This window comes from Neomonachus schauinslandi, chromosome 8, assembly GCF_002201575.2.
Source record: "Neomonachus schauinslandi chromosome 8, ASM220157v2, whole genome shotgun sequence".
Taxonomy (NCBI): Eukaryota; Metazoa; Chordata; class Mammalia; order Carnivora; family Phocidae; genus Neomonachus; species Neomonachus schauinslandi.
In genome coordinates this window covers 80,840,837-80,861,096 of record NC_058410.1, presented here as the reverse complement: position 1 = coordinate 80,861,096, position 20,260 = coordinate 80,840,837, and the positions used below count along the sequence as shown (strand labels likewise).

Sequence of the window (20,260 nt, the reverse complement as noted above, 5' to 3'; positions counted from 1 at the left end):
GCTCTTGGTGATGGTGTTTTTACAACTCCTGAGAGTTCGAAGGTATTGTATAGAAAATGGATAAAACAAAATGATGGTACTTCCTGTTTCCTATTTAGCATGACATCCTTATTTCGTCATTCTGCTTTGTTCTCTGGCTATACAGAATTCCCATTTTCAGAGCCTCTTTAGACCAGATTTGTCATCCTAGTGATTCCCTTATTAATGAGTGAAATAAAACTTTGATATACGCTCACTACCTATTTGTATGAAAATTATTGTTTTTCACATTTTAAGGATTATTCTTTGTAAGGGTTGGGCGAGGTTGGGCGAGGAAGGGATGGGTAGGGCTGGTGGATCCCAGGCCTGGGCAACACTGGATATGAGGTGGGAGAACCTCCACTGTTGTGCAGTCTGCTTCTGATCTCCTGTTTCTCCCAAGAAGGTCGTAAGGAAGGGCAAGGGGTGAGACACACAGTAAGTGTTGCTGTATTTGGCCATTCTGGTTGGGAAAAGGTTAAAATTATAGGATGCCCTCTCTGTTTTCCAAGCATAGATTCTTGGGATTCTCTCCCAGAGACAAAGCTGGGTATTTATTCCCGGCACATGGTACTTCCTGCAGCCGCCCCTTTTCTCTCTAAAGTTTTCCCATTTTAATTCTCTTTCAGGGAGAGTTTTCTCAACAGGTTGGACCAGTACCAATGAGTTCAAGCAAACACTGGCAAGATCAAACATGAATCAGGGAGGTTTCTTGTATTTGCTAGATGACCTTCTGGAATTTTCTGGAATTTTGATTCTAAGTGCCCCTCAGACCTCTTTTACTACATGCTGGGGGCTGGGCACTGCTGTACATCAGCCCAAGCCTTAGACACTAGAAAAGGCTATGCCAGCAATTGAGCCAGGGGCTGTGTAAACTGGAATTCGAGTCCAAGGAACCTGAAGTAATTATCTTCATTTGGGGTCCAGGGACCTGAGAGGCAACATGATCATTGGTTGCACTGGTTGGTTGTACTACGAGGACATTTTAATCAGCTTGCCTGTCAATCACCATGACAGCTTACCTCCAATTTACTACCAAAAAGAGAAAATCTGGATCAGTCAAGTCACATTGAAAACCTAGGAGCAAAATAGCTGTCATATTCTAGATTAAAGGAAAAAAAAAAGGAAGAATACTACTGAAAATCATCTGCATTTGTTCTCTCAATTTATCTTAAAATCTGGACACCCACTTTTTTCTATGATCACAATACTAATATTGTGCATGTTCCCCCAAACTAAAATTATACAGGAGAACTCAGGCTAGAAACACTTTATTGTATCTATAGATTTTTGGTTGTTTTGTTTGTTTTTTGAATAGTGTATTAAAATTCAGGTTCAAGAAATTTTATAAGATAAGCAGATTAATAGATATAAGAAGTTCATTACCTCTGTTGAGAAGCAATGGTGGTGAGTGTTTTAGGGTTGGGGCCGTCCCTGCCTGGACTGGAACAGGATGTGAACAGGGAGGAGGAGTGGTGGATAGTGTGAGGATGAAGTGGGGGTGTGCAGGTCTGTCGTCAGGGTGGGTGCCTGACTGCTGCTCGCTCTTGGGTGGCCGCCTCTCCGTCCTCCGCCGCCACCACCCTCCCAACGGCAGCTCGCCCTGCTGCCACCAACATGTGTGTGCCTGGCATCCTGTGGCTCCAGCTCTGGTGCTGATGAAGTTTCTCCAGGACGAAGCTCTACTCAGGCTCCCCTGAAATTCTCAATTTGGCCTCCACTTTTGAGCTTCAGTGTTCCCCTCTTCATTGTCCAATTTTAGCAAGAAGAATTTCTTCTTAGTAAGTTCTGTCCACTGCCCTCCATCCTGCTCTTTCGCTATAAATTCCCACTTGCCCATGTTGTACTTGGAGCTAAGTCCACTCTCCCCTACGTCAAGACTCCATTGCAGTGGTCCCTACATCCATGGAGATGGCCCTCCTTGAATAAGGTCTTCCTTGCCATCGTGCCAAGTGTCACTGAATTTTTTTTTTTTTTTTTTGGTACTGGCCATCTTGTTGGCTGCTCCAGCCCTCGCCACCACCAACCACCACTGTGGGAGACCAGCCCAGAGGGGCTAGAATTCTCTACATTAATCTCTAGCCCTGAATTCTCTCTTGCCTTCAGACACTAGGTCTCAATGAAACGGGATTTAAAGGAAAATTCAGTGCTTTCTTCATTATGCCTCAGTGATTCCCAAACTCAGAAATTTGCAGCTAAATGTGGCACATCAGAAAGTGCTCATTACACAGTCTTTTTGAATGAGACAGGCAGAGGTCTGATCGTTCTGATCTGCCTTTGGCCATCCTGCAAGTTCTTTTGGGTAGGGAGTGACTTCCATGTATTCATGTGTTATATGATGGTGGATGAATGTCTATTGTTTTGGATTAAGCATGTAAAAGATGGTCAAGGTCTGATAATCAACCACTTGCTGGTTACTTGGGCAAGTCTACCCTTTGCCTTTGGGGAAATAACTAAACCAGGATCTCTAGGGAGGCAGTGAGGAGCTCACCTCTACTCCCTGCCTGTTTGTACCTTCTTCCTTCCCCACCCCCTGTTGATTGGAAGGAATGCTTTTGGGGGCAGGTTGGCACAGTGCCTTTCCCAGTAAATAGGAACCCTTTTAGGTATTGGATTTATCTATTTTGATATATATAGAGTAATCTGTAAAGTTACATTGTTATATATTTTTAACTTTTATAAAATCCTTATTTGCTTTCTAATTCTGCTGTCCTTAAATTCTTTGGTTCAGGCTTTACTTACGTCCTAGCTGGCTCACTACAGCCATCTCTTGGCAGACCTCATCCATCCATCCATCCATCCATTATTCTGTGAGTTTTCAATGTATCAGAAATTCAGTATCTAGTAAGAAATAGCGTAAGGTAATGTCCCCGGCTGTCCCATGTGCTCTGGCCTCCCCTGTTGTTCTACCATTAAAAGAATAAATTGCCCATGTACCCCACAGTACACGAGGCAGTCTGGAGGCGTTTCTGGGATAGCTCCGTATAAATTTGGCTCCAGCAGGGAGTGAAACCAAAGTTAACAGCATTTCCTTTTGGTTGCTTTTGGCTTCTTAGAGGAAAAGCTACATAGTCAAACCCGTCCCAGGAAATAAGCATAATTTCCGTTCCAGCCTCCACACAAATACCCTGTCAGGGTACTTTTTATTGTTCTCAAGGGTACCCTATGCAGATCACAAATTACTAATCAAGTTAATAACGACAACGTTACAATATTAACTACCAGTATTCCTTAGTCGACTACGATGTGTCCAACGGTGTGCTGGACACACAACTGTTTACTATCACCATTTTCCAGTTGTGGAAATTGAGTGCTGCTGTTAGCGCATGGGATTCACATTCAAGACTATGGCCCCCCAAAGTCATTGCTATGCTGCGTTTCCTTCCGGCATCACCAGGGTCCCCTCTGCATCTCTGGCAATGGGACACCAGCTTCCGGCTGTCAGTTTCTAAGGCACTACTTAAGTGGTACCTCCATTGAGAAGCCCGTCTTCATGTCAGCACACCGGTGTTCTCCCCTGTCTCAACCTGGCTCCTGGTGCTGACCTTCTCATGTTGTTGGATGGGTCTCTAAGTCGCCTGTCAGCTCTCCAAAGGAGGAAGGAAGGGAGGAGATTGGACCCTCACCTCTGTTATGCTTTCCAAGTTCTGTAGCCGTCCCTGTTCATGGCTTTCAGTTGACTGAAGAAATTGGTCTCCTGATCCTAACTGGCAGCCACCCTCTGGTTCCTTCTCAGTTCTGAGGTGGTTTTCAGGGGAAGAGGCAGTCTATTACTAGCATTTAGGAGGTCTTTGATTTTTTTACGGGGTCCTCAGGGCTTTCTTAGCTGCCCCTGTTCAGAGGTAAGCACTCCCGGACTTAGTGCCTAAGGGTGATCTGTCTTTTTAATGAGCCTGTTTACTGAAATAGGAGGCAATTTTCTTAAAGTTGCTCAAAGTTCTGCTCTGTCAAAAATAAGTGTTTCCCAACTGAGCCTCTTTGTTTGCATTTTGCCCAAGGCCTTTTCCCTCTGCCTTCATTGTTAGTCCACAGAAAGCCAGAGAGGATCTTAAAGATTCACTTCACTAATTCATAGCCAATTAGGAAGCTTTGTTTTGAACCCAACTAGAAGGTCTCCTGGGCAGTAGATTTGGAGCCTTGCCCCTCGGCACCCTGGGGAATTTATTGGTTAGCAAACAGAATTTTGAAAGTAATGGCTGCAGCGGTTCCTAGTCTGTGCGTAGCTGGTTAGAATGGTACACACAGTGTTTTATTATCAGAACGATATTTGCTTTCTATTAAGTAGCTTTGGACTAACCCCCATTATCTTTAAAAGTTTTCACCTCTAACACTTCTCTGTTTTAACCTGCACACGGAAGCTGATGTAGGGTGTACAAATGGGAAGGGACATTATTTTCTTCTTTCTTTGGTGATGGTGCAGTGGCTTTTTTTCCAAGTTTGGATTTTGGTCCAATGGTTAGTTTTCTTTCCTCAGGACACTGTTTCGTTTCATCCTGAATTGGTTATTAGGAGGCCATTCTGATAGTTAACTATGACTGGAAGGTTTCTTAGGTAGAAACCCTCCAGGTTGTTGCAGTTTGCTAAAAAAGTGCTTCTGACTTCTAGCAGAATGCAAATTAGCTTGGCTGTGGGGAACATTAAAAAATAACAACAAAAACAATCTCTTAAGGCACAGCAAAAGTTGTGTTCTGAGGGTGAAATTAAAGCTCCCAGATTGTGAAGCATGAGGTGTGTTTGTTCTCTGCTTTTTGATGGAGGAAAACTTTGACCTGCGTGGTTTAGGACCCTACCTTTCTAATAAGGTGATCCATTAGCTTCGAAAATGTTATTTATTTAACAAGTGGGATTTTAATTTGATTTTTGTGGCCTCAAAGTTGAACCGTTTGCTAAACAAACAAACAAAACCAAAAAAACTCTCACCATTTTCTGGGTTGGATTTTTTACCTGGTTCAATGTCAAGAGAGTAGCTGTCTATCTCCAGGTCAAGTCGTTGGGCTGCAGCAGAACGAAAATCCTCCAAGACCCCTTGCACAGCCTTGGTGAGGTTATAGGGCACCGACTTAGCAAACCTCATTTTGCTATTCACGATCACACTCCCATTTCTGAAGTTAAGTATTTCAAGTTGCTTAAATCCCGTAAGATTGGAGCGTAGATAGGGAACCAGCTGCAAAATAAAAGATGGTTTACCCTTAACTGTGTTCTAAGTGCTCAGCTGCTGCTAATTCCATTTATACTCACTTCTCATTATCTGAGGCATAAATTTCAGTTCCTTTTTGATTGTCTTTATTTTTGTGTTTGGATTTAATGTGAAAGCAGAACACGACTATTTAATGATCTATTTGCACTGATTATGTCCCATATTTCCACCTTTCTATTTGTCTGTTGAGATGGATGGCAGTGATTTTCTTCACGATGAATTGTGAAAACAGAGGATTTTTTAAAAATCTAGGCCAATGTTATCAGCAAAGCAGGAATGACAGGTTCAGTTATTTAAAAAAAAAAAAAAAAATTCAAACAAATAAAAACATGTTCCAAACTGAGCCCAGGAGCAGACTGACCTCCGCCTGTATAAATGGGACATCTATTTGGAAGCAACCAATTGAAATGACCTATTGAAGTAACCTATTGATGTGAAGCTTACACATCAGCTTGTCTGTCTATGCAGGACATGTTTCACGGTCAATGCATAGGCTGCGCAATGGAAACAGCAGGGAACTGGCAGTCAGGGGACTTGGGTGTCAGTTCTGGAACTGTCCCCAGCTAGCTGTGTGACCTTCATCAAACCATTTATCCATTGTATTGTACCTCAGTGCCCTTATCTGAATTGTAAGGAAGAAGAAAAAGTGGTTCCCTAAGGACCTTTTCCAAATTGTAATTTAATAATCTCAAAAGTCTGCCCACGGGCATTGTGCTTCAGAGTCCTACAGCTGCGTATTGTGAGCCACCACCTCCCCTGAGATCCCTTTTCAGAAATGTCTGAAACTCAGCAGTGTCTGCCTTGTTCTTGGCGCTGAAAGTTAACCCCTTCTTTAATAAACTGAAACCTACGAACACAGAGAGTACACAGATGCAAGCTACAATCTCCCAGGCTTAGCCCAGGTCTACTTTTTCTTGTCCCTGTCCCCACCGCACCAGAATTTTGACTCTAATCTTGCCCACATGCCAGTAGCTTCCCCCCTCCCACAGGTTATTGTAAAAATAAAATGAAATTTTATACAAAGTGTGGAACTTCTCAGTCTACTCTCAGTACTCTCCTACTTACATTGACTGGGCTCATTTTTTGCATCTTAGCATTGCATTGGCCTCTGGTGCGAATTCCCTGTCTTTAGTATGCAGATGATTAGCTGCTCCCTTCTCCCAAATCCATTTTCTTCTTCACAGGAAAGAGGCTGCCTCGCTAGAAACCACATTTCTCAGCCTCCCTTGCAGCAAGATATGGCCATGTGCTAGTTCCCATCAACATAATATGAGTGGAAGACATGTGGGCAACTTTGGTATCACTCACTTACTTATGAAACTGCTTGCCCTGGGCTTCCTCTCTTGCCCCTTCTCACAAATGGAAACAGGGATTTACCTGTGACTCAGCTTTGTGTGAATGAGCAGACACCACTGGGGTTGTCAGAGTTACAAGACAGAGGAAATGTGAGTCTCTGGATGACACTGTAGAGCAGAACTGCCCTACCCATCAAGTTGAAGAGAAATAAACTTGTATCTTATTTAAGTTACTATATATATATATTTTTGAAGTATAGTTGACATACAATGTTGTATCAGTTTCAGGTATACAACATAGTGATTCAACAAGTCTATCTGTTATGCTACACTTACCAAAGTGTAGCTACCATCTGTCACCATATTTAAGTTACTATATTTTTGATCTCTTCAATATGGAAGCTCAGCATGTACCCTAGTTAATACACCTGAGCTAGGTGCACTGGGACTCTGTTCCCTGAGATTGTCCTGGTATCTACTCACCTCACCTTACTGGGGTGGGGGGGGACATTGCACAAAGTCTTCCTTTAAAGTTCACTTGAAGACCTTGGTTTTTATGTGGTTTTAATGTGCATAATGATTTAATTTATATGAAGCTTACAAATATTTTTTCTGTTATTTTCAGAAATTCTAGGATTTTTGTATTGTGTACTTGACTTTAATTGGCTGTGACTGCATACAGGTATCACATGGTTGAGCATTTCTTATTATATGTGTGTTTCTTATTGTACATGTAGAAACAAAATAAACATGTGAGTTTTGGGGGTATTGTATAATTAAAGATATATGCCATCATGATCTTCATCTCATTTTCTTTGTTAGGGATGAGGGATGATATGCCATTTAGCTATTTTTTAGTTTTACAAGAACTTAAGGGGAACTAAGAAAGGAGTCCTTACACTTGAACTCTCAGCCTCATCTGTTCTGGACCCTTCGAGTTTTGAATCCTTCTATCTGATGGCTAGAAAACAGCCTGTGGCATTATAACTTAGGGAAAGGTTGCTCATGCTGCTTTTAAATTCCACATTCAGTACTTGGGTGGCTATGTATTATTCCTGGGAAAACTACATTAGGAATAACTATAATGAAAAGATCTTAAGGATAAGATCTCATGGGGCTGGGTGGCAGGGTCTGCCTGGAGTGTCCACCGCAGAACTCACTTGCTTATTGGATCTGAATCCATCCCCACACTTTAGCTGAATACCTTCAGCAACAGCTATGTCAGAGGCTTGTCTCTTCCAACGTTCATTGCTCAAGACAGCCAGTGATGATATTATAAAGTAACAAGAAAAAAAGAAAGGACACGCAGGGAATTGGAAGCAGTGTTTACTCACCAGCTGTATGAATTGTTGCTCCAGAGCTTGGTACTCCAGAGAGCTCTTGTTGAACAGGTTGTTGGAGAAGGGCATGTTAGCGACTCGCAGACTGAAGAAGACTACCAGTTCTTGGCCCTTGGTGGCAACGGTCATAGAGTTAGTGGTGATGTACTGTAAAGCTGGATTGGGAGTGGTAGTCTCCAAGAAATGACCTGGGGTAGAAACATCCAGACTGAGTCTTGGTACCTCAGAGGAGGCAGGAGTATTAGTTAGAGCCATTATGTCTAAGTCTCTCACAATATCTTGGCTGCCTGAAGATGCAGTTGAATGTGAAATTTCCAGAGTTGACTGGCTGATGGCAGAATAGCCATCTGTGGGGTGGTTAGTTCTGGGATTAGTACTGTCTGGTCAATGGGCATTATGTCTGTGGCACTTTGATCAGTCAGAGAGAAGATGCTGGATGCAGTAAAGAAAGGTAGAGTGCCTGATAGCAAAGCAGAGGCCTTAGCAGGTGAAGACCAAGAACTGTCTGTGGAAAAAGCTTCTGAGGCCAGTTAATTTTGTCCAGGTATTTTCCCCAAAGAAGAGAAAGCAAAAAAGGAAATCCAAAGTTAGACTTAAAACAATGCATTTGCATTGATTGTTTTAATGTCATATTTTTAAAGAAGAAGAAATTGGTATAGAAAGGATAGGCAGTCCTGTGTCCAAACCTGTACTCACTTTATTCAGGCCCAAGTATTTCCAGATAGATGAGACTGAAAGACCACCAGTAACCTAAAATTTCTGCTTAGCCAGAAACAACACACCTAGGGACCAGATGGTAAAAACTGACTAGGTCACCAGGTGGTGCCAAAACACAGATGGCATTAGAATAGATTTGTATCCCACATTGCCATCTGGAACTCCCAGCCAATTAGCTATGCAGATTGGGCCCAGAAATTTTATTCACCTTCCAATCATGCAAGCCTGCATTTTATGCATTTGGATTTTTTGGATCCGAGTTATCACATTTTGGTAGTTTTACCACTTAAAATTTAAATTATGCTTTTCCAAAATTGGATAATCTGACTGAATAACTTGCCAATTTGCAAAATGATTTTGAGAAAGTAAAGGTGTGGGTGACACATATAATTTGAACTTTATATTGGCCATACAACTTGTTAAATATTTGATAGTATTTAAGTGTTTTTTTACTTTTACATGAGAATAACTTGATAATTTCTACTGCCACTTTGCATTTCTTCCTTGGGTAAGAACACATCAAACTTCTAAAGTCTATTCTCTTTTTGGTACAAAATTAAAATCAGTAAGTATTTATGAACTAAGAAAGTAGTTATATGAGACTTTCAGATAAAGAGATTGGCGGGTTATTAAAATATTCCAATAAACCTAAATCCAGAGCCACTGACAATATTTAAGGCATTAGGTAGATCAAAACAAGGAGCTTTCTGTGATTACTTCAGTGGCATTTTGGCAAATATGTGGGAAAGCTGGGTTGAAATCCGAATGCTAAGCATGATGAATGGACTGTCTGGATGCAGATATAATCTTTGGACTCTCAGTCAGCTAATTTACTAGAGTGCAATCACCCAAACTGAAACTCCAAGTGATAAACAGCTCTGAAAGGTGGAATCATATTACTTTTATTAGTTTCTTAAAGTAAAACCTGCTTGTTGGTGAACGTACCCAGCTTTCAGAGAAGTACCCTCCTTTCTCTCACCTGAGGAGAATGTCTGGGCATGTTCGCCCATAGTTATTCAACTGTCAGAAATGATGTTTTCTAACATCCACGATCTCTCTGGATATACACCCATAGTTTTATTCAAGTCTTCATTGCCATGGGCTGAGTGTTTTCTATCTTCCCCAAATGCATACTTTGAAGCCCTAATCTCCAATGTGACAGTATTTGGAGGTGGGTCTTTGGGAGGTAATTAGGCCATGAAGGTGATCCAGCATGAATGGGATTAGTGCTCCTATAAGAGGAGACACAGAGATGATCTCTCCTTCTGCTATGTGAGGATACAGCAAGAAGGCATCCTTCTGCAAACCATAAAGAAGTGCCTCACCAGGGACCAGATCAGCTGGCAGCTTGATCTTGGGCTTCCCAGACTCCAGAACTGTGAAAAATAAATTCCCGTTGTTTAAGCCCCCCCACTCAATGGTATTTTGTTACAGCAGCCTGAGCTGACTAAGACATCCATAGAAGGATCTGGGATGAATAAATGAAAAGGTTGCAAGTACTATCAGTGATTTGATTTGACTTCTTTGTGTCATGGGGTAATGCCTATGAACCTATGTTCCTATGATGTGGTCTTTCTGCTCCTCCAGATGATAAGGGTCTGGGAAGAAGCACAATGACAGATATCTTCATTCTGCTCCTGGGCCAGCATCTTATTACTCACACTTTTGTTACTAGATAGACTTTAGCCAGATTAAAATAGTCTGCTGCCTTAATGTCACCAACCAAAAAAAGTGAATTTCTAACTCCTTCCCTTTGTGGCATTTTAAAATTAATCTTTTACATTCAAAATAAACCTAACAAAGTTCTTTCACTGATAGAACAGTTGGCTATTTAAATGTAGGGTTGCTAGGGATGTCTGGGTAGCTCAGTCGGTTAAGCATCTGCCTTTGGCTCAGGTCATGATCCCAGGGTTCTGGGATTGAGCCCTGCATTGGGCTCCCTGCTACGAGGGAAGCCTGCTTCTCCCTCTGCCTGCCACTCCCCCTGCTTGTTCTCTTGCTCTCCCTCTGGCAAATAAATAAATGAAATCTTAAAAAAAAAATAAATGTAGGGTTGCTAGATAAAGTGCAGGATTCTCAATGGAAAATACACTAAAAAATTGTTAGTTGTTTATCTGAAATTCAAATTTAGCTGGGCACCTGGTATTTTTCTTTGTTGAATTTAGCAGTCCTATTTAAGTGTGGTTTTAAAAGACTCTATTCTCTCTCGGTTTGAGATTGAAACTATTAAGGCTACGGCTAATTCTTTTGAAATAAAAATATTGTCAAACCTCATCACTACTTATAAATGTATTTTAAACAATTATGTTTTCATTTGATGTTTACGTAAAAATTAGACATGTCATCGACACAGGCCATTTCAACGTTAAGTTTTTTACACTGCAACAGAGAAGTCAAGCACTAAAAGCCTAGGCCATTTATTTTATCATGTGGTATACAAAATGAGCAGATTCAAAATAACTTGACTTTTAGCTGTTATGTTACAGTGTGTGGGGGGTTCCTGTGAGGGTGTGGGGTGTGCTTCTATGTCAGTGTGCATGGTGGGGTGCTGGTTAGAATTCCAGCTGCTGGGTATAGAAAAAATGGCTAGTTTGGCCACTTTCTGGGCAGGAGACCTATCCAAAAGCAAAGGCTACAGATAAAATGGTCTGAACCAAAGTATATGAATTCAGGTTTAGCTGAAACCCACGGTGAAGATGCTGGTAATGGGTGAAGATGGGCACAGTTGGGGCAGCCAGAAGCCCTACTAGTAGCTAAAGGAAGGCAAAGCAGAAGATAAGCAAGGTGTGAGGGACAAGTACAGATGAAAGAATATTTTAAATGCTTCTAGAAAAAGATACACACACTTGTCATAAAAATCAAGTGGTTCTATTTTATGTTTAAAAATCTAAAAAGAGATTCCACAATCTCTTTTAAATATTCAAGTGGCATGACCAACAAATTGCTTAATTCTATATCAATCAAATCCATTCTTATTTATCATAACAAGAAAATTATTACTTTCCTTTTTGGCATAGTATAGAGATACGAAATAAGTGTTTATTATACACTCATTCAACAAATAAATATTGATAGCCTACTATGTGCCAAGCACTGTTTCAGGTGCTGGAATATATCAGTGAACAAAACAGATGAAAGTTCTGACCCCAAGGAATTTACTGTCTAGTGGAGGAAGACAGAAAGTAAACAAATAAGCAATGGGAAATATATAGTATACCAAGTTGTGATAAGTGCTGTAGAAATAAAGTAAAGTGGGAAATGGGGTGAGAATGTTGGGTTGGCAACTTATGTAGAGTGATCACTGAGAATATAATATTTGAGCAAGACCTGAAGGAGGCAAGAGAGTTTAGCCATGCAGCAAATGTAAATGAGAAAGCCAAAGGAAAAAGGGTGTCTTTCATGTTTCAGTAACAGATGGCTGGGAGGGCAGCATGGCTAGAATGGAGTTCTATACTATCAATCAAGTGTGAGGGTGACAAAAGATATTTTTAAACACCCAAAGTCTCAAAAATTTCCTCCGAGGCATCCCTTTCTAGGATGTTTTCACCTAAAATGATGGTAAACCAAGAAATAGGAAGAAATGGGATACTGAAAAAAACTTAGGGAAATCCCCTGAGGTGGTCAAGAGGTCTTTCAGAGAGATAGGTACTGCAGAGACAAGTATATAGAATACTTGTATCATCAAACCCTCTGCCACTGTGGTAAATTGTTTAACTTGACGAAACTACTGGAGGATGTTCTCTACAAGACAAGAGAGTAAATCCAGAGAGAGAAAGCCTGAGATCTAGGGATCAGGGAATCCAACTCAGTAGAAAGGCCAAGGAAATTCTAAGGATGATAGCAGAGGAGAGTCCCAGGTTACAGCTGTCCAAAAGGCTTAGAGAGTAGCAATCTAGAGAGAAAGAAAAGAAGGTCTCTGAAAATTGGAAGTGATAAGTTACCTGATGTGGAAAAGTATGTTGGAAAAGTCAATGGAAAGTTTGGGAATAGTTATTAAATACAAAGAAACGAAGCAAATAAAAAAAATCAAAGAAAACATTAACTCTAGGAAAACAGAAAGGAAACATAGAGCAAATAGATCAGCTGTGAATATATAATATAAATCCTGAATATTGATTTAATAATAGTCATCACCATTTTGGAAAGATGGTGGAAGCAGAAGAATGGTATTGTAGAAACATAGACCTTTATTTACAATAACAGAAAGACAATAAATGATATATAAAACTGATGACTCAAAAAATACATATTATTTAAAATTACAGGAAGAGTAAATGCCAGAAGAAATAGCTAACTGAGTTAAGAGACTAGTTTTGGTAAATGGGATTGCACAGTGGGGAGGTGTGAGATAGCAAAATGCTGTATTTGTCAGAACACTTTAATGTGACTTGACTTAAAGAAACTGATAAACATAAGTAAGTATTTCTCTGAGTTCTGTGAGCCATTATAGCAAATTATGAAATTGAGAAGGGGCTTGTGGGAACCCCAATTTATTTTTTATTTTTCTAAATTTTATTTCTTTTAGTAAAAATTGTATATATTTAAGGTATAGAACATGATTTGACATACATATACATAGTGAAATGATTGCAACAGTCATGTTAATTAACATATTTCCTCACATAGTTACCGTCTTTTTCTTTGTGACAAGAACACTTGAAATTTCCTGCAGTATTCAATACAGTATTATTAACTGCAGTCATCATGCTATACATTAATCTCTAGACGTATTCATCCTATATAACTGCAACTTTATATCCTTTGATAAATATCTTCCCATTTCCCCCAGGTCCTTGCCCCTGGTAACCACCAATATGCTCTCTGCTTCTAGGTATTTGAATTTTTAAGATTCCACGTATAAGTATGATCATGCCGTTTTTTCTTTGTGGCTTATTTCACTCAGCGTAATGTCCTCCAGGTTCATCCATGTTGTTGTAAATGGCAGAATCTCCTTTTTTAAAGCTGAATAATATTCCACTGCAGAGATATATATATATATATATATATATATATATATATATACACACACACACACACACACACATCACAATTTCTTTAACCATTCATCCATTGACAGACACTTACAGCTGGTTGATCAGAAGTACAAGTGATAAGTGATAGCTTGGGACTTGCGACTGGCACCTAAAGTGGGGGGCAAGTCTTGTGGAACTGAGTGCTTAACTTTGGGGTCTGCACCAACTCTGGCTAGTTAGTGTTATACTGAATTTTTCGATATCCAGATGATGTCTGGAGAGTTGGAGAACTGGTTGACATTGAAAACCCCTCCATACATTTGATGTTAGAAGTATTGTGAATAGAGAAATAGTTTTCCTTTTAGCAGCTAAGCCCTCAGGAACTTTGGCACGCATGAGCCCTTCTGAAAATAATTCTCTCATGATATATTCCAGCCAACTCAAAGATAAAATAGAGAACTCAGGAATGTAGAAGCTGTGGTAGAAGGTTTGAGAGTGAGACTTAAATCCACTTAAATATGGAAATCTGCCCAAGAAGCCATAAAAGTTGTGACTACAGAACCAATTTTAAACTTACGAAATGTGACAATTGTAAAATACTCACCAAACTACCAAAACTGGGATGTGGGGGAGTGAAGATGGCTGGATTATGAGTGTTTTTTTTTTTTAAAGATTTTTTATTTATTTATTTGAGAGAGAGAGAATGAGAGACAGAGAGCATGAGCAGGAAGAGGGTCAGAGGGTGAAGCAGACCCCCCGCTGAGCAGGGAGCCCAATGTGGGACTCGATCCCGGGACTCCAGGATCATGACCTGAGCTGAAGGCAGTCGCTTAACCAACTGAGCCACCCAGGCGCCCGGGATTATGAGTGTTTTGATAAATTTATCTTTCATAGCAGTACATCAAAAATGCCTAGTGTTGATACATATAGTATAAATGATAATAACTCCAAATTAATGTTTTAGGTAATTTTTCTTTAGGGATTTCTTAAGAATGAATATGTCATTAGGTAAGGAAATATTTATCTGAAATCCAGCAATTTCTTGCATGTCATTTCAGTTTCTTTTTCTTCTATTAAAGTCAAGTAAAATTAAATGCAGTCCATTTTATTAGGATGACATTGCAGAAAAATTCCACTTTTATAAAAGTACTTCTATCTATCCTTTTATCTTTTTAATTACATTGAGAGATATTTGAAATGATAGGTATCATTTAGTTATTTCTGAGTGGCAAAATTTTAGCATTGTTATTCACTTTCTTTCTTTCTTTTTTTTTTTTTTTGGTAGTTTTTTCCATCCTTTAACATTTTATTTTATTTTATTTTTTGAGAGAGAGAGAGTGCACGCATGTGGGGGGCGGTGGGGCAGAGGGAGAGAGAATTTTTTTAAAACTTTTATTTTTATTTTTATTTATTTTTAATTTTTATTTAAATTCAATTTAGTTAACATATAGTGTATTATTAGTTTCAGGGGTAGAATTTAATGATTCATCAGTTGCATATAACACCCAGTGCTCATTGTATCAAGTGCTCTCCTTAATGCTCATCACCCAGTTATCCCACATCCCCCCACCCACCAGAGAGAGAGAATCTTAAGCAGGCTCCATGCCCAGCATGGAGCCCAACGCAGGGATCGAACTCATGACCCTGAGATCATGACCTGAGCCAAAATCAAGAGTCTGATGCTTGACTGACTGAGCCACCCAGGTGCCCCTGGTAATTACTATTTTTAAAAAGCCTACCATTTAGTCATTCAATATAAATATACACTTACTGTTTTTCTCATTGATATAGATATTTTGTAAACCTCAGATAAAAAAATACAGCTTCATGGTTATCTGGAGTAAATGTGAAATTTCAAATGTATCTGTATTTTAAGTAAAAGTCTTGAGCAGAGCCACCAAAGAAGCAAAATACTTTACTATCAATTCTTTATTGTTATTAATAATGTTAAATAACATCTGGATTAAAATTGAAGCTGGTAAGAATCTTAAATTGTAAACCCTGGGGAACTTTGTTGTGTTTTCTTACTGTTTTAGTTAGATGTTTCTATGAGGTTATGCCTCAAAGTCTAGTCTTAGAATCTTGGGAGGCAGGATTGAGGATGGGATAGGAGGAAACTAATATTTATTTGGCACCTGCTATGTTTTAGGTACTATACATGGATATTTTTAAAAAATTCTCCATTTACTTTAAGCCATTTTATATTTTCCCAACTGATGATACACTCTGCATTTGCTACTTGATGTGAATTATTGGAGTCTTGAAGTATCTGACTAATTATGGCTTCTCAAATGATTTAACGGGGTAATTAAGAGAGGTAGCCCAAGGCTACAAGGATGAGTGTCCCCTCAACCAGTGGTCATCATTAGAATGAAATATCCATGTCTATGTATTCTAGCATGAGGCATTCTTCTTCTCAAATTATCAACAAAGGCACTTTTTTTGCAGTTTGGTTTATTACACTTTTCCCTCACTTAAAAAAATGCTGAATGTGAGAGTTCTTATTAGACTTAAACTCTGCCTTATATAATATAAAAACTACAGATCTCAGAGCTGCAACACACCTGATTACTTTCTTTCTTCACTGTGAGTAACATATCTCTAAAAACTTTCAATTTAAAATCAGACCTATACAAGGAAATTTTGAGGATGCATTTGGAAAAATAGCCCATCTAATTCTTTCCCTCATTTGTTGGTAGCCTTAATAAAATTTTTGATTGTCTGCTCTGAAGAAATAAACATTTTGGGACAAATGAAGTAATTGTTACATGGATATGACATGCAGTGATGCTGTAGCTTTTAATAGCATGCTCATAATTCAATTCTGAATGGCTTCTGAATTATTTATTCCAAGATTATTGAAGAAGTTGTTTTTCTAGCTCTGGCTTGCAAAGTGAAATAATCAATATTTTTCTCTCTATTAATAACTTCATATGTATCTAAGGAAATAATAAAGATTAAGATAAAATAAAATGTGAATTTGGGAATGTGGAAAGCACACAAAATATTACATGGTCATTGATGACCCTCACTTTCTGTTATTCATATCCCTGTATGTTCCCTCTTACATGCATAGAAGTGACCTCTACAGAATGCTATGGAGGTAATGATTAAAAGGTTCTGGTACCCAATTTCAACGAGAAGGGAGTTTCTCCACACCACCAACCACACCACCAACCACACCACCAGCTGGGTATAATGCAATTCAACTCAATTCTGACACCATCTATAACTACCTGGAGATAGCACCAGATTCCACATGTTAAGGGCTCAGCCCCACATGACTGTCCTCCATTTCAGATGCTATCTGTAAGCCCAGATTGTTACCTGTGCTGCCAACCCACTCGCTACATATTAGAGGCTCCCACAAACCCCTCCCCGGGTTTAATTTCCTACAGTGGCTCACAGAACTGAGGAAACCCATTTACTCACTAAATTATCAATTTATTACAAAGGATATTAAAGGATACAAATCAAGAGCCACATGAAGAGATATACACGACCAGGTCCTAAACAAAGGAGCTTCTGTCCTTTTGGAGTTTGGAGCCCAGCATGGTGGCATGTGGAAGCTTTCTGGCTCCCCAACCTGGAAGCTCTCCAAACCCCCTCCTTTGGGGTTTTTAAGGAGGCTTCACTACATAGACATGATCGATTAAATCACTGGCCACTGGTGATTGATTCAATGCCCAGTCTCTCTTTCCTCCCCAGAAATCAGGGGGTGGACTGAAATTTTCACCCCTTTATTCATGATTAGTTCCCCTGGCAACCAGCCCTCATCCTTAAGTGCCAAAGATCAACTCATCAACATAAACCTAGTTGTGGTGAATAGGGCTTGATATGAACAAGTTCCCCATTTCACCTTTATGTCTCCGACGTGATTTCAAGAACTGAGGACAAGAAGCCAAATATTATAAGAAGAGATGCTCCCATTGCCCTTATCGCTCAAAATATTCCAAGGGTTTTGGGAGCTGCAAGCCAGGGACTGTGGATGAAGACTAAATACATATGAGAAATGTTTTGGTTATCCGAATAACCAAATATATATTTCCTGTAAATCACAATATTGCAATGATGTATGATTATGAGGCTAGGTCATAAAAGATGTTACTTCTTCTGCCTTTCTCTCCTGAATCAATTGTCCTGGAGGGAATCAGCTGCCATGTTGTGAGGACACTCAAGCAGCCATGTGGAGAGGCCCATATGAAGAAGAACTGAAGCCTTCCTGTACCTAATTTGCCAGCTGTGTAAGTCACTTTGGAAGTAGCTCCATCAGCCCCTGTCAAGTCTCTAGAGGACTGTAGTTTTAGTCTCAGGAATGACCCTAAGCCTGAACTACCCAGCTACATCATTCCTTGATTTCTGACCTACAGAAATTGGGAGAGATAATAAATGCTTGTTGCTTTAAGCCACTAAGTTGTGGAGTAATTTTCTTTGCAGCAATAGGTAATCAATACACACAGAAACCCTTAAAGACCTGAAATTGCAGGATTGTAGTTCTACCAATCTCTGACTCTGGCTTTTATCAGAATACCACAAAGAATGTTGCTTTTGGTTTAGAACAATTATTTTTAAACATGCCTTTCTTATTTTATAGGAATGCATCATAATTTACATAAGATAGGCTGAAAGATTATATCAGTATTCTGATCTGCTTTGGAGACATTAGGTTCCAACCTATTGATAGGGAAGCTTTTAGAACGGAGTATGGATTTGTATTTATGATATGAAGAGGGGAAGAATGAGTAGAAAAGACAGAGAAAAGACAGATTATACATTCAGGAACATGGTTTCTAAGATTGGTTTTGCCACTCTGAATTGCATTTACCTAATCTAGGTTGCAAAAGGCAGCCTCCATGCCAATCAATCAACTCAGTACCCCCTTTTTCTAACAAATACTTTGTAATGCCACCTGTATGACCCTGAAGTGATCTTAATCAAGAATATAACCTAGCTAATATGCACTTCCAAAAAAGTCAATACACTGTTCAAACTGTGACATAAAGGAGAAATAAAAGGAAAATAATTTATAATAATGCAATATGTATTTCAAAAGGCATTACAACACCATAAGACACAATAAAGCAGTTAGAAGCTTGTACTTACATGTAAATATCTATAAATACCACTGGGTTCCACAGCTACAAAGACAGACTGATTCAGCTGTTATACTGGCAACATAAATACCATGATCACCACTGTCATAAGAGAAGTGATTTTCTAAAATGATGGTTAACACTTAGTAAAGTTCAAACAAAACAAAAATACAATATCCCCTTAATTTATGTATTAGTTGCATTCCTAGAAAAGTCAGGTTAAATTAAAATTTTGCAACATATACTTTGCAAATCATACTTATGTGAAAAAAGAAGTGTCAGGAAAGGAATGTGAACCACTTAAGTGTCTTATTTATTTTTTTTTTAAAAGATTTTATTTATTTATTTGACAGAGAGAGACAGTGAGAGAGGGAACACAAGCAGGCAGAGTAGGAGAGGGAGAAGCAGGCTCCCCGCTGAGCAGAGAGCCCGATGCGGGGCTCGATCCCAGGACCCTGGGATCATGACCTGGGCCGAAGGCAGACGCTTAATGACTGAGCCACCCAGGTGCCCCCACTTAAGTGTCTTATTTAGTGTAACTGCCACATTATCTGATTTATATATAGGGGCCTGTGCCTTTTATTGCTTTGTAATCTGTTAGTTGCAGGATACCTATAGTAATGCAAATTATTGTTGTCTATAAAAAGGCAAAGGATTTTCATCAGGTGGAACAGAATTGCTTATTTCCCTGTGGATAGTAACCAATTTTGCATACACTGGTAAATTTATTTCCTCATTTTTTTTTTTTTTTGGAAAGGGCACCCAGATTTGAACCATCCTCATTTTTAATTGCTGATCATGTGTTTGAATTCTCTTTCAAACTGGTCATAGCATCTTGTTTCCCCATTAGTTAATTTGCTAGGCACCATCTTTGACACATGTTCATTTTATAAATGTGTAAGAGTCATGATTTTACTTTTTAATGAAATTTTACTTTAACAGGAGATAAGGTCTAGGCTTAGAAATTAATAGGGTTTTTTCACATACATGAACGTCTAGCAAGATAAACAAAAGTCTTGTTGGAAGCAGATGAATTCTTTGTGGTTTAGTATTGTCCTCAAATTCTAGAATTTCTCTTCCCACTAAATATTAGCGATGCCCTTCCATTATTGCAGCACTAAAAGTTGCCCTTCCTCCCCAAATTTACAAAACATATCCTACAGGGCTGTACCGTGACTCATTGAGAATTACTGCTGACAATGTTGAACTTTAACTCGAGCTTTACCAGAAAATGGCTATGGTTAAGGACCCCTCATCCCAACCCTTTTGCTTTCTGAAATCTCCCCACCATCTTTTGCTCTGGGAAAGGACTAACTGCAAAGAATCGCCTTTCCTTATAGGACTTAGGTAAGACTTGTTGTCTACTCTTTCCCATGTCTCCCATAAGCCTCACAGATGACTCCCTGGTTTACCTGCCTCTTTAAAACTCCACCCCCTCTGAGACAATATGGATGGACCTAGAAGGTATTACACTAAGTGAAATAATTTAGACTGAGAAAGACAAATAGGATATTATTTCACTCGTATGTGGAACCTAAAATACAAAATAAATGAATACACAAAGACAAAGCAGAACCAGACCTATAAATACAGAGAACAAACTGATGGTTACCAGAGGGGAGGGCTG

At 39.4% G+C, this 20,260-nt stretch overlaps 1 protein-coding gene across 1 annotated transcript in view; it reads right to left on the bottom strand.

The window, feature by feature from the left end:
- IMPG1 (interphotoreceptor matrix proteoglycan 1) overlaps nucleotides 1–20,260 on the bottom strand; it is a 126,839-nt gene that overhangs the window by 19,679 nt on the left and 86,900 nt on the right. The window contains 3 exon segments of the mRNA XM_021693551.1: nucleotides 4,963–5,182; nucleotides 7,845–8,206; nucleotides 8,209–8,355. Coding sequence (XP_021549226.1) covers nucleotides 4,963–5,182; nucleotides 7,845–8,206; nucleotides 8,209–8,355 — 729 coding nt within the window.